Here is a 14,703-nt window from a genome sequence, read left to right on the forward strand (position 1 = left end):
GTTCTTGGTGGCAATAGATGCTCATTCTAAATGGCCAGAAGTCTCTATAATGCAGTCCACTTCTGCAGAGAGTACTATCCAAAAACTACGAGGACTCTTTAGTTGTTTTGGTCTGCCAGAACAACTTGTGAGCGACAACGGACCGCAGTTCGTTTCTCAGGAGTTTCAAAATTTTATGAAGGCAAATGGGATACACCACATCACGTCAGCATCATATCATCCGTCCACCAACGGATTAGATGAAAGATTTGTGCAGACAATGAAAAACGCTTTGAAATCAGCAAGGGGACAACACTCCATTCAAAAGCGTCTGGATACCTTCTTACTTTCCTACAGAAACACACCTCATGCTACGACCCACGCATCCCCGGCCTTTCTAATGTTGGGACGACAGCTGCGCACTTGCTTTGATCTGCTGAAACCTTCTGAACCCCGACAAACTGTGCAACATCAGCAGCAATATCAAGTCATCAGATGGGCACCCAGAGCAAAAGACCGAACCTTTAGCCCGGGACAGCCAGTTTTGGCTCGGAATTATACTTCCAGAGCTAAATGGGTCCCGGCCACAGTCATCACTCAAACAGGACCTGTTTCCTACACAGTCCGGACTGCAGAGAATCTTACCTGGCGGCGACATGTAGATCAGCTGTTGCCAGGTCATGCCAGTCCTCAGGACCCATCTGCAGTTGAGGGGTCTGACTTCACCTCTTCTGGTGAGGCACCGAATCACGAGTCACCTGTTCCTGACTGTTCTCCTCCATTACTGCCGGCGGCTGAGATACCCCTTTGCCCAGCACGAGCTGATACCACCTCCTCACCCGTTCGTGCTGCGGACCCTGAGCCCCTAGTGCTTTCGGGTGCAATAACACCAGAAGTTCGCCATAATCCACCTAGAGACAGAAGGCTTCCTCATCAGCTGGATCTTTAGCTAGGACGAACCCACGGTTATGGGGCAAAATAATCCCCAGGGTTTAGCCGGGAATGGAGGCAGTCTACCCTCCTTCTCTAGTCTAGTGTGTGTTTTATTTAGGGGATGTTCTTATTGGGGGGGGGAGGAATATGTTGTGTGTTTAGTTGTCATGGTTTTTGTTGCTATGGCAACTGAGTTAGATTATTATGGGTTAGCTCAGCCAGCTTCAGCCGGCTGAGTGAGTTCTCTGAGTCTGTAAATAAAATGGTGGTTTTGTTAGCTGTCTGCTGTCTGGCCTCAAGTGATTTCTTCCTAAACCGGCTGCCCCCAAAGATATAACATCAGCTAAAGCAATATTTCGTTTCAGTTCATCATTTCCACAATACAGAACATAAGGGGCTGTCTAGTAACACTATTGACAGAGTCAAAACTGTTCTGAGCTAAAATTATAGGTTTCAAAATCTGAACAATGGAACTGCAGACTGAGATAATAAAGGGATAACTTGCATGATGAAGCATCCAAAACTGAGGTACCCATGATCAATAATCTTTTTTAAAAATCTTGGTCAACATTTCTATATCAGCAGATGCAGCACATTGACAGAAGGTAGTTGGGTCCACTAGTCATGGGGGGGTCTTTATCCCTACAGTCTCTTCTCTTCATGTTCCATGTTGTAGGGGCCAATCTCAGTGGTACAGAGTAAGAATTATCCTATGTACATTTAATTCCACCTTTCAAATGAAGATTTTGTACATATTACCATCTCCCAGCTGTTCCACGATAGTAAAACTATGAGTTTTGTTTTTGCAACTAAATTTCAAAAGCAAAAGGGGGAAAAAATGAAGTTATTCACACCACTGCCACATGCTAACAAAATAGCATATAGACACCCCATATTAAACAAGTAATCTTACAATACAATTTATGTGAGAAATAGTTCTTCATGCACAACACTTGTCCTTTCCTGTCTGTCAACTGAGTGAAGAGGGAGCAATCTTCTGTCCAGATGGGTTTATCTAATGGTGTAGAAATCCCAACTGGATGCTTGAGCATTTCCACTGAACTGAGCTGCCTTGCCAAATCCTTAATAACCTACCCAATTATCCAACATTGGGTGAAATGGGCCAATTAAGTTGAACATTTTAGTTCGTTTACACCATACAGGGACATTCCACTTTTATCTGAGTATTCATTACTCACCAAATGAATTACTCAAAGGATTCCACACCAGGAATTTAAGTAATGAAATTGATGACCTGCTAACTAGGAAATCATAGGTAATGATTTAAACAAAAAAAATCTCCACTATTTCAGCACAGCTACATTTCCTTAAAAACCTCTCAGCAGTATTCCAATTAAACCATGTACAAGCACACAAACGTGCGCACAGGGGAAAAAAACCTTATCAGCTCAAAATGCTAACACCAGTCTGCAATGTTTCGCTTCCTTGTTTCATGGTGTGGATGAGGCACCTTCCTTTGTACCACAGGGCCTCCATAATCCCACACTGCCACAGTTTGGCTTTCCCACACCAACCCCTTTCAGGCAGGTCAGGCCTTGCTTGCAACAAGATAAGTTTCTTGGACAGCTAAGAGGCAAATTTGCCATATTACTCTAAAGTGATAGTGGAATATTAGAGAAATAGAAATCCAATTTACAATCTGGAAGTAAAAGTTTTCTGTTTAGTCATGTAATCAAGAACACAGTCTTTAAGGGTTACTGCTGGCCCATATCTTCATTTGCAGGTTATTAGCCTATTGGAGACTATTACACCTCTAAGCTCAAAGTTTATTAGAGAATATTTAAAAAATAAACGATACAAAGTGTTTGAAGCGTCAGTTATTGTGTCATTGGGGGTAACATACAGGTTGTAGGGGGATGTTAGCGTTTTGGTGTTAGGCAGCATATACCATATACAGTCTGTCATGTCCCCAATGCGGGGTATATGGTGGGCGAGTTCAAGGTACAGCCATACTATATACTGGATCTGTTTTGAATGAATACTCATGGGCTACATTTTTGTCAGATTCCCTTATTTTCAGGGGTTTGTTTTTTTTAAATCTCTACAAAAAGTTTTTGAACAGGTATTTTACTATATCAATGATAGATGGGAAGACGCCAAAAAGTCGTTCTTTTTAGTACATGAAAAGTATAATAGAAAAAAATACAACAGCAACAGACTTGTATAATACAAGTTAAACTCTGTCTTATAGAGACTATTTCTGTCTGTCTACAGACCTGAAAAGGAGCTCTTTGTAAACTCAAAAGTTTGTCTCTTTCACCAACAGAAGTTGGTCCAATAGAAGTATTACCTCACTCATCTTTTCTCCCTAGAATCTCTCTATAAAGTAATTTAATTATACTATAATCCTTAAAAAATGTCAGTTATATATCCATGACTCTTGACATTTTGGGCTATTTGCTTGCAGGTGGGTGTCCTGTTAAACGGTTTAAATGAAAATCCCTGGCCCTGTCAAGCTAAATCCTATGGCAGTGGTCCGCAAATTATTGGGGAGGAATGTTCGGGGTGAGGGGGTGCGGGCATCATGCAGTAAGTCTCAGGCCAGCCCCCCACAGGGAGCAGGCAGGAAGAGCCACGCTTCCAGCCCCATGCCGCCCCCAGACCAGCTCCCCCGTTTAACCCCCCAGTCTTGCTCTGCCTCCGGGCCTGGGCCATCCCCCATGGTAGGTGAGAAGCATAGGAGTAGTTTGACCTCTATATTGGGTGAGCAACTCCAGTCAGGCCTCCGAGGCCACATGTGGAGTGCCAAATTCTGTGCCTGCCTGAGATTTGCAGTTTGGTGGAGGGGTGCAAACACTCCCCCTTCCATCCCCAAACTACACCCATGGTAGGAAGAGAATGCGATGCTTCCAACCCCACTCCACCCCCAGCCCCGCGCTGGCCCCAGATGCGGGCCAGCCCCCATGGGGTGGGGAAGGAGAGCCAAGCTTCCAGCCCCACTCTGCCCCCAGACCAGCTCCGTCCCCAGCCCAGCTCTGCCCACATTCCCTCTCAGACCAACTCAGCCTCTGGCCCCAGTTCTGCCTTTAACTCAAGTTCTGCTGCTTGGCTGTGCAGTAATGGAGGGGGGGGGCACAGACAGATTCCATTGATGGTGAGCGGGGGGTGCGACTGGAAGAGTTTGTATAGCATTGCTCTACAGAATATGGGAAGCTAATAGTAGGGTTGCCAACTTTCTAATGCCAGAAAACCAACACCCTGCCCACTGCCCCGCCCCTTCCCCCCTTAAAACTGCATCTGCCATGTGATACTTCCTTAAAGTCTCCATGGTAAAAAAGAGTCTTAACATACTGCATATTCAATCTTAAGTTTATTATGCATTTTAAAAACGTATACTTTTGTAGCTGAACTGGAATCAGGACATGAAAGCCTTACCCTTGGAAACCAAAGGTGAAATAGTACGATTCTGTTGGTCTCATTTCAGTGCACATCATAAAATTGCCTCAAAGTTCAGTTTGAGTCAAAGGACTCTGCTAAAGAGGAATTTGGGATGAAAATAGCACTGGATGTTGTGCTCAGGAATGAGGGATGCTGAAAGAACTACACATAGAAGCAGCTATCACAGTGGAAGTCCCATGTGTTTAACTCAGTTTTGTTTTGCTATTTCCTCACTTTTAGGAGCACTAGATATTGTAATACAATAGATATTTTTATCATGTATATTCATTTATCAGTCACTAAGGTTAGAGTTTCTGCTATATTTTTACAAACTTTCATTTGAGGCACAGAAAGTTCTATTTTTCTTACATAATTAAAAAGCTCTTTAAGCTTGCTCTAAGGAAATATTATGGATACAATTCAACGTTGTTTTAAAAAACTTAATGGCACTTTTTTAAAAAAACCATTCCACAAGAAAATAGCAATATTTTTAAAATTAGATTTTTTTTAGATTCAAATAAAATTAGACTGCTTACAATTCCATATTCATTATTTGTACGATTTTACTTTAAAACCACTGTGGTAACCATTGTTTCTTGTAAATATTCTTTATAAATGTATTATTCTTTGTAAATATTATTTTCTAACAATGTTATCCAAATTTGTATTCCTGAGCTACTGGTACACCGCTTAGGTGGATGAAGGCACTGTCCGTTCAGCCTGGTGCCTGACAATGCACAAAGGCCCCCAAAATACGCTGCCTGTTGTGATTTACTGCTTAACTAGAATCACTAGCACGTAAATGTTCACAAGTCCAGACATTTGGAAATTACATCTCTGCTGCAACTTTCTGAAATAAAGTGCCATGGGCACTTCTAACAAGGGTTGAGGAATTAGCTCCAATTCGTGCCCACCTACCCCCTCCCCTGCAATTTCAATTAGCCATGGTATTCTTCCTTTCCTCTTCTGAGTTGTCATGCAGTGTTAACACAGCTATTGACTTTTCACCCCAGAGATGGCTCCATTTCAGTGGCAGACTTTTTTTTTTTTTAGCTTTTTAAAGACATATATATATATATACACACACCCACACAACTATGTGATACATCACATAATTATACTGTAGACAAACTATATGTACACAAGGATAAAAGATTCTATTGTAAATGGAAAACTTCATATTTTTAACTTTTCGTCAAATCCACAGCAACTAATCATCTGACAGACACATGATTTCATGCTTGAAAGCAGACCCACAATGCTCAAATACAAAATTAGAAACCCGGGAAACACTTGCAAGGCAGTGATAGTCTGACAGTTGCTGAAAATATGTTTTTTTACAATGGCCTCTAAACCCATCTCATTAGCACAAACGCATCCTCAGGGACCATGTAAGTGCACTTCCCTTCAGCCAATAACGTGTTAACTTATTAATTAGAACTGCAGCTGCAGGGTAAAACAAGACAAAATTAATTCAAGAGCTGGCTTAGCAGGCCAACCTATCTCTGTACTTTACTCACAGGAGAGCTGTCTGCAATTCAGTTTTGTTTAATTAGTCCCTCAAAAAGCAACTGGTTCACTCTGATAAGGCGGGTAAGAGCTTCAAAAAACAAAAACATGCCTTCCATAGGCCAATTTCATTTTTAAACTATTATTTTTCCAATGTGAGAAACTGGTGTTTTAAGAAAGACTGTACATTCCTCTCTCTCGCTTGCAAACCAAGGACATTAAACATCAACTTCTGCACTACGAGCCTTCATTATAACAAACCTATCACTGAAGCAGTCATGCCAATAAGCCCTGGGGCTAGACGACAACTATATACAATTACTTGAAATTTGCTGTTTGGGTTTTCTTACAAATTTAATCTCATATCACAAATCCAGTGGGTGAGTTTTACTATTTGAACAAATGGAAGGGAAGTAGTATTGCTAATATTGTCACAGGGCCTAATAATCATTTTTTATTCAGAAGCTTGCAGAGTTTAGAGGGAGCTCCTCTATCCCCCTTTCTAGTAAGCAATAAAACTATGAATCTGTTGATTTCCTGCCTCCTCCTCTCCAACCCTCACTTCTCCCTATCCCCGGAGGAGCCAAGAAAATAAGATGTCATGGATGCACCATACTATTTATTGTCTTTCGTTGCTGACAAGCACAGTAGCCAGTTTAACTTAAATCCATGTATTTTGATTGCTATTTAGTGCCAGAAACAGAAATAGTAGTTAGACTAGAAGATAAAGAATAAAAACAAAGCTGCATCTTTCCCATAATTTCTGGTATATTCAGCAACACCAAGATTTTTCTCTCTTTCACATACTATTACTACATCCTTCCCGCACCACTGTTGGCGCACAAGGCAGAAACTCATCTACTTTATTCCTCTCTACCATTTGCTGTTGCTTCCATCTACTCCACGGTGTTGAGATCAACTGTTATGTCCTCCTCCCTATTAGGGGTTCTTCTTAAGGTTTCTCTTCACAGCAGTTAGTGTCCACATGGGAGTCTATGCATTGGCATCCAGAGTAAATGCCCTAAATATATCCAGCACTTCCTTCCAATTCCAGTAGATATGAGCTGCTGGTTGGTGATTTCTCAGATCTCCTCATTGGCGATTAAATCTTTCCATCTAATACCCAGAATCTTTTGTAAACACATTTTCAACAGTGTCTAGTTTTCTGACTAACATTTTGGTAAATCTTCAGCATTTGTGGTCATATGTTAATCCTGAGATTATATCTGGGTTGAAAATTCTAAAGTGTTTTTCTGATGCTGTATATGTTTGATTTCCATATGCTCTGAGTTTAATGAATGCTGTGGATGCCCTTCCTTCCCTTGATGTCACTTCCTTCTTGAGGTCTCCGCTAGCTAGCATAGTCCTGCCCAGGTGGATGAACTGTTCAACTTGCTTGATATTTTTGCCTTCTAATGTGATGTTGCTGCTTGACCTCTGGGTTTTGAGGACATGTGTCATAGTACTACTAATTTTGAGCCCTGTTCGCATGCTCTTTTTCCAGATTATCTTTGTAGCTTGTTTGAGGGTATCACTCAACAGCGCAATATCATCTGCCAAGTCTAGATCTTCAAGGCATTTGCCATCTACCCATGATTTACCAGTGTTTATGTTGCTAATATATTTCTTCATTATCCGATGTATGGCAATGCTAACCAGAAGATCAACTAGAACTGTGTTTCATGATGGTGTCCACTTTGAACCACTGTGCTGCCTGGTTGTTCACTCTTTTAGAGCGCTTCGCCTCTCTATACATAATTGTAATTATATTGGCAACTTTAGATGGGATTCCATAGAACTGAAGAATATTCCACAATATATGTCTATGCAAGCTGTCAAATTCCTTTTGAAAAATCAAAGAAATTGATTTTCTATATATGTAATGTACACACACAGTATATTAATTTGAGCTGTGTCTGAACCTCTAATACTTTGAGCTTTATCTATCAGAGACACTGGCTTTTCACATCCAATTTAGATTATATTGCTTTCTAAATTCATGCCGAACCAAACCTCCATTTCCTTTGGCTTGTTTGAAACTCTTTTCTAGATTAGTAATAATACCAAATATTATTAAACTCTCTCTCCTATGAAGTTTTATATTTGATCCACCTGTCTTGGTAGATTGTTTGCTACAACACATTTATTTGCTATTAACTTTGTCTTCTTCCTTATATTATGCCAGACTGAAAAGGCTAGAGGCAGATCTTCTTTGTATTCTCATCTGCCTCCTTTGCAAAACTGACCAAATCTAAACAGATTTAGGACATTATCTTTGCCAAACGACACAATTTTTGTAAAGCCTGTTGCTTCTGTTTATTGATTCAATGGCTCTCTAGCTTCCACATGAACAAATGTTTCTCCCTATGTAATATCAGCATGCTAAAAGTAGTAGAGCAACTAGCAGCATTTTCTAGAGATCACAGGTTCTAATGCAAGGAGGAAAAAATTAGACTATTAAAAATTATATATGAAATGTATTGTGTGATGGCTAGTTAAGGATCTGAATACTGAGGTCATTTCTACTAAAGTGTCTGCCCCCAGGTTACACAGCAATTAGTTACATGCTATATACAAGTTCCATTTTTTAAAGGGCCATCTCCTTCATCTCTACACCCCTTCATATTATACTATGAGTCCTCACTAACAACAGTAATTTAGAAATAAGCTAACATTTATTTTAAAGTAAATAATACACCATCACAGAGTGATGCTGTCCTTGCCCTCCCATTCTTCTGCTCTCTACTTTTGCAATGTCTTGGTATGTTTTGTATGTGCATGGATTTTAAAAGGTGGCCTACAAAACAGGAAAAATTTGGATTTGTGCCCTTTTTTATGTCTGTGTGCATTTAAAGAAGGCCTCAAGTTTGTTTACTTTCAAAGGTTGTTTTTTCATTTTATTTCCTGCCGCCACCCTTTTTTTTTTTTTAAACATTAGAAATTCAGATCTTGACTGAAGAAACTAAGAAAACGGTGACCTCAAAAGAGCCAAGTTACTGAAAACTGAATAAATGAATGGTATGTGAACACTAGGAAAAAGGTGTGTTTTTAAAAACATGACTGATTACGTTAGTGGTTTGTTTTTTTTAAATGTTGACAGGCCAAACTGTGGTTTTAACATATTAGTTGGTCAAGATTAACCCTGGGAAGGAAAGTAAGGAAGGAAAACCTTGACCAGTTAATACATTAAAACTACAACATACTGCATCTATATTATGATTTTTAAATAGGCTAGCTAGTGTAGACAAAGGCCTAGGAGGTAAAGACAGAGAAGAAGAAGAAAATTAGAAAGAGATGCTTTGCTCCTTGAATAAATCTTCCTCTTTTTTCATGCTGAATGGGAATTGTAAAAAACGCAGCACACAAGACACAGATGCTGACTATATTCTGAATGTTTATGGCTCCCTTACATGCCCAGGGAAAACCAGGTGCTGCAGAAAGTGGTGTACGCTTCTGACTGCTTAAGGCAGGTTATAAGCACCTGGTTCAGAAAGAGGTTTTTTACTTTGTTTTTTATTTTTCTTCAAATAAATACTAATTTTCTCCTAATTCCAACTATCGTTTTAAGGTTAGCCAAAAGCAAATAAGGGGATCAGCTCACTTACAATCTAAAGTTCACATGTGTTGCTGCACAGTAAACAATTAAGAAGAGAGATGCTGAAAACAAGCCTGCAGCAAAGAAATATTGAAAATGCAGAAGTGCCTGCAGGAACAGTGAGGTATCTGTGGCGCTGGAAGGACTGGGAACGATAGATAAGACACAAGGAAACTTGTGTTTGCATGTTAGGAAAGCACATACACACATCTAATTGGATAGAGGTTAGTATTGATTTTGATCACTGGGTGCTTTAACAATGAACACTTACCATCACCAGATGTCTATATTATGCATAATTTCCAATGGGCCCTACCCAGACTATCTATTCAAACCCAATGACTCCCACCACCGCCATCCCCTTATTTTAGTATAATTAACAAGCTTCTCCTCTTCCTTCCATCCAAATATGAGAGCATAAAACAGGTGATTCAAAAAATAAAGCAAGCTACATATTTACTCTGTTGGGCAAAAACAACAAGCTGGGTTTCAAGTGGGGACATGATAGCAGTTTTCAGGTATCTAAGAGGGTGTCAGAAGGAGGAGGGAGAAAACTTGTTCACCTTAGCCTCTAAGGATAGAACAAGAAGCAATGGGCTTAAACTGCAGCAAGGGAGGTTTAGGTTGGACATCAGGAAAAAGTTCCTAACTGTCAGGGTGGTTAAACACTGGAATAAATTGCCTAGGGAGGTTGTGGAATCTCCAGCTCTGGAGATATTTAACAATAGGTTAGATAAATGTCTATCTGGGATGGTCTAGACAGTATTTGGTCCTGCCATGAGGGCAGGGGACTGGACTCGATGACCTCTCGAGGTCCCTTCCAGTCCTAGAGTCTATGAATCTATGAAAGTGTGATCAAATCAGCTGTTATTTGTGAGTCTTTTGACAATTATACAAACCTTGGTCATTTAAAAATTGGATGAGAAATCCACCTTTGGCATGCAATTTGACAGGGGCAAGCTGTCATTTTGTGCCCTTCATGTGGTCGGTTTCAGTCAAGATGAAGATTTTTAAGCACCTATTACTTAACTGGATTTAGTAGCTCTCCTTTTTCATTAGAAGAGAGCTTTAACATCAATTTTTCTTAGCCCCAATTAGACTCCAACTGGAATATCCTCTGTTCATGTTAATCAGATTTATATATAAAAAAAATGATATATCACAGACCCAAATAATTTTATACATCAGTTATTTTTCATTTTAAGGCATTTTACCTGATAATGTCATTTCTGCCCCTTTGCCCACCACTTTGGAGCCATTGGGCAGTCCTGCATTCTGAGAGGCAGTGGTATCATCAGCTTCCAATGATTTTTTTGGCTCTACTTAAGTTTTCTTTTTGCCAGGCAACAATTCCAGAGCCATTTCAAAATCCACTTAAACTACAAACCTCATACCCATCCTGGAATTATCTATACTAGTTAAATTATTTATAATAATTGAAAAAAATATTACACACAGCTGCTGTGATCCCTCAGACAAATGCTAATACAAAAATTCTGGATGAAACGCTGAAACAAAGTTTTTTGTCTGTTAAGAGGCAGACTTCAGGATGTATGTGGCATAAGCCGCCAAGCCAGCCATGTTGTGGTTTTATCCTCTGCTTTATAGCAGGAAACCATGGATTACAAATAAATACCACATTAAGACAGTGGATATGTTTTATAAATGCTGCCTCTGTACCTAGCCACAAATTAAAATGAAAGGCCTAGATAGCAGATACTGAGGCTCTTGAAAGGGCCCAATTATTTGACCATGAATTTATGTTCACACAGGAACAATTGCTAAGTCACTGGGATGTCTGAGGAGAGAGTAACAAAGACCACCTTACTGATAAATAAACCAATTAAAAGCTATCACAGAAGGTTGCAAAAAAAAACTCCAAGACTTAATTTTGGACAATATGAAATATTTCCGTATAACATCTCAGGGGGGAGGGATAGCTCAGTGGTTTGAGCATTGGCCTGCTAAACCCAGGCTTGAGAGTTCAATCCTTGAGGGGGCCATTTAGGGAACTGGGGTAAAAATCTGTCTGGGGATTGGTCCTGCTTTGAGCAGGGGGTTGAACTAGGTGACCTTGTGAGGTCCCTTCCAGCCCTAATCTTCTATGATTCTACGATACATGGGATACATTTTCATGGAGGATATTAGTGCACAGACCGTCTCATTTGGTAAAGAAAAGCAACATCCTGCAAACAAGATAAGAGTGCATTCAGGTAGTACCAAGTAGGCCTCTACTTGAAAGGTAGCCCTGAATGTACCAGACATAGCTAAATCTATAACCCCATTAACAACATTGTTGGAGTAACAATCAATTTAGCGCCCACACATACATCTCTAAAAATGCTTTACCCTCCTCTTGTCATAAGTGACACCTTATCTGACTGAAAGAGAAGAAAAGACGGAAATATTTTTCCCCATGTTGTTTATTTTCTGCATTTGACAGGCCTCTACTTAGAGAGACAACCAGAAGGGCTATAAATGTTTGTTTTTAGAAAAATGCAAGTTGAGATTCTGCCACATTTACCTGATGCAAGGACCTGGGGCTATCAGAAAAAGACCAAATAGTGTGAGGCTTGCAATAAAATTGCAAGAGCTTGACAGTACTGTCATTAAGAAGTAATTTTTACAGCAAGCAGGGACAGCAAATCCATTTTAAAAAACCAGGGAACTGTTACTGTAAAGCCAAATAAATTAACAGGGGGCCCTTTAAGGACCACTTCTTAGAAAAGCTACAAAAACCTTTCTTCTGAATACAACGGATTAAGGACCATCCGCCAGTTTGAGTATCCATTCAAACCCCAGCTGTGGTTTGTTTTTATTTTACTATTAGTTTGTTTGGAGCTTCATGAGTGCTAACATGGCAGTTTGACTGGTCAGAATCAGCCGCTATAGAGCTTATGTATTTATTAAACAGAGTCTATTAAAAAAACATTGGATTTGTATATAAGTCATATTAAAATTTCTTACCGATGAGTTCCATCCAAGTTTGATTTGTGGATGAAGTTCAGTTTAGCATCTGCCCAATAAAGCTTCCATTCCTCATAATCCAGAGTCAATCCATTTGGCCAGTAAATGTCTGTGTTTATTATAACGGAGCGGCTTGAACCATCCATCCCAGCACGTTCTATCTTTGGCACTTCTCCCCAATCTGTCCAATACATGAACCTATAATGTTTTTTTTTTAAAAAGAGAAGGATACAGATTATGTTCGAATCTACACTCGAATCACTGGAGTTATATTCCAGTCAAGACGTAGGCTTCGTTGCTATTTTTCTGAAAGAGACGGAGTTCTCTGAGGCTATATTCTACAGGGCAATGTACCTACCTCCTATGAAACAGAACAAGCGTATCTAGGTTTTGCTTCTGTTTTTAACTAAAATCTCTCAAACATCAGTCAGTCATGTAATTTGATACTACTCTTTTCAGGGTCTATTCCCTCAGACTGCATGAGACATTTGGGGAAATTCTACACACATTGCCAATAACCTGTCAGCATCAAAATTAATCAGGGAAATTAGACAGACAATGTACGCTGTCATAGAAAATATGGATCACAGGAGAAGAGTTTGTGTTAGTGCAGGGATTGTGGGGGACAGTAATTGTATGCAGTGGCAGAAAAATAGATATAATGAAGGGTTGTTTTCTTTGGGGTTTTTGTTTGTTTTTTTGTGCTGGGAGAGTACTTCTGGCAGGGACACTGCTTTTGTGAAAGAATGGATTTAGAGAGAGACAACCAGCTGACATGTTTTTAAACACAACTTGCCCTGTCTACACATTGAAGGGATAGTCTAGGCTGGGAAACTGTTTTAAACACATTAACACATGTTAATTACTACATTTTTAAACACTACTTAGGAAATCATGTAAATTAGTGGTTCTCCAACTTTTGTACCTGTGACCCCTTTCACATAGCAAGCCTCTGAGTGCAACCCCCACCCCCTTATAAATTTAAAACACATTTTTATATATTTAACATCATTATAAACGCTGGAGGCAAAGCAGGGTTTGGGGTGGAAGCGGACAGCCTGTGACCCCCAAGGTAATAACTTCACAACCCCCTGAGGGGTCCCAACCCCCAGTTTGAGAACCTCTGGTGTAAACAAAGACATGTAAAAGCATGTTACCTGGTCATAGTTAACCCTAAGAGGAAACATATGGAAGTTAGATAAGGGAGAGAGTATAATCAGAAAACTCTGCACTTTTACTGATGGTAGGAGGAACTCTACTCTTCTGGATTGGCAAAAGAATTTAGGAACAAACACTATTTTGCACCTGAAGGAACAACATATGGGGCAAGAACTTAAACAGGTGGATAAGAAAGCCAGGCAAAACATTGCGTCAACAAGGGAAACCTGCAGCTCTAGGACACTTGTAGCACCCAGAGGCTGTATGGTGCCCACATGTGAGAACAGGACCTGGCCACCCACGCTTTAAACAAACACAGACCTGCAACACATTTAAGAAACATTTGCAGATGAAGTTATTCTTGGCAAAGTTTGTTTTATTTATTTATTTCTATAAAGAGTCAGGAAATTCCCAGTCATATTTTCCCTTAATCTATGTTTACACACTCAAATGAGTGTTTAATACAATGCTATATCTGCAGACAGACATGCACCACAAGCAATACAAATATTGCCCAATTCAGTCCCCAGTGACTCACTCTTTAAAAAGGGAATTTTCTACCTTAAAAACTCACACACTGCATGGGTGTTTAGAGAGAATGCATGAAATTTCTCTAGACATGATTGAACACCATGAGGGAATGAGTTATCTGTCAAGAAGAAAATAAATCTAATCTTTAGGAAAAAAATTGCTAAATTGCACCTTTGGCAGGTTATCTGGCCAAACTGCATGGTAAGGTGCAATTAGAAACTTGAAAAAGAAACTCAAACAGTACTTCTACAAAGAGAAAAAGTTGATTAAATAGTTTTTTAAAGAAACAACCCCTCCCCTTCCCGCAGCTGAGTCAAATATTTTCCAAAGGTTAATAGGTTCCAAGGTATTGACCGCCCTGCCTGACCAACCTTCAGGCTGAAACTGATAGCTCATTAGGTGCTATAACAGGCTCATTTCTTTCTCCCTCTCTCTCACCTTTTAAACAAAATGTAATTATTCAAGCAAAACCAGGCAAGGAAAGCTCAGTGACAAAAGGAAAGTCCTCCAAGACTTCACAAACAGGCCCATTTCATTTGTCAAAATATATACACACCCATGCACGCACAAATTCAGAATAAGATTTTAGAACATTTCAAACCAATTCCCTTGACCTTTGTTCAGTTTCTGCA

The 14,703-nt window shown here is 39.8% G+C and overlaps 1 protein-coding gene across 4 annotated transcripts in view; it reads right to left on the reverse strand.

Moving 5' to 3' along the window:
* Positions 1-14,703, reverse strand: part of LRP6 (LDL receptor related protein 6) — a 202,933-nt gene that overhangs the window by 108,706 nt on the left and 79,524 nt on the right. For all 4 annotated transcript variants that reach the window (XM_045000135.1, XM_045000134.1, XM_045000132.1 and 1 more), the window contains one exon: positions 12,383-12,580. In XM_045000135.1, coding sequence (XP_044856070.1) covers positions 12,383-12,576 — 194 coding nt within the window. In that variant the 5' untranslated portion in view covers positions 12,577-12,580. The remainder of the gene's footprint in view (positions 1-12,382; positions 12,581-14,703) is intronic.

This window comes from Mauremys mutica, chromosome 1 (assembly GCF_020497125.1).
Source record: "Mauremys mutica isolate MM-2020 ecotype Southern chromosome 1, ASM2049712v1, whole genome shotgun sequence".
Classification (NCBI taxonomy): Eukaryota; Metazoa; Chordata; order Testudines; family Geoemydidae; genus Mauremys; species Mauremys mutica.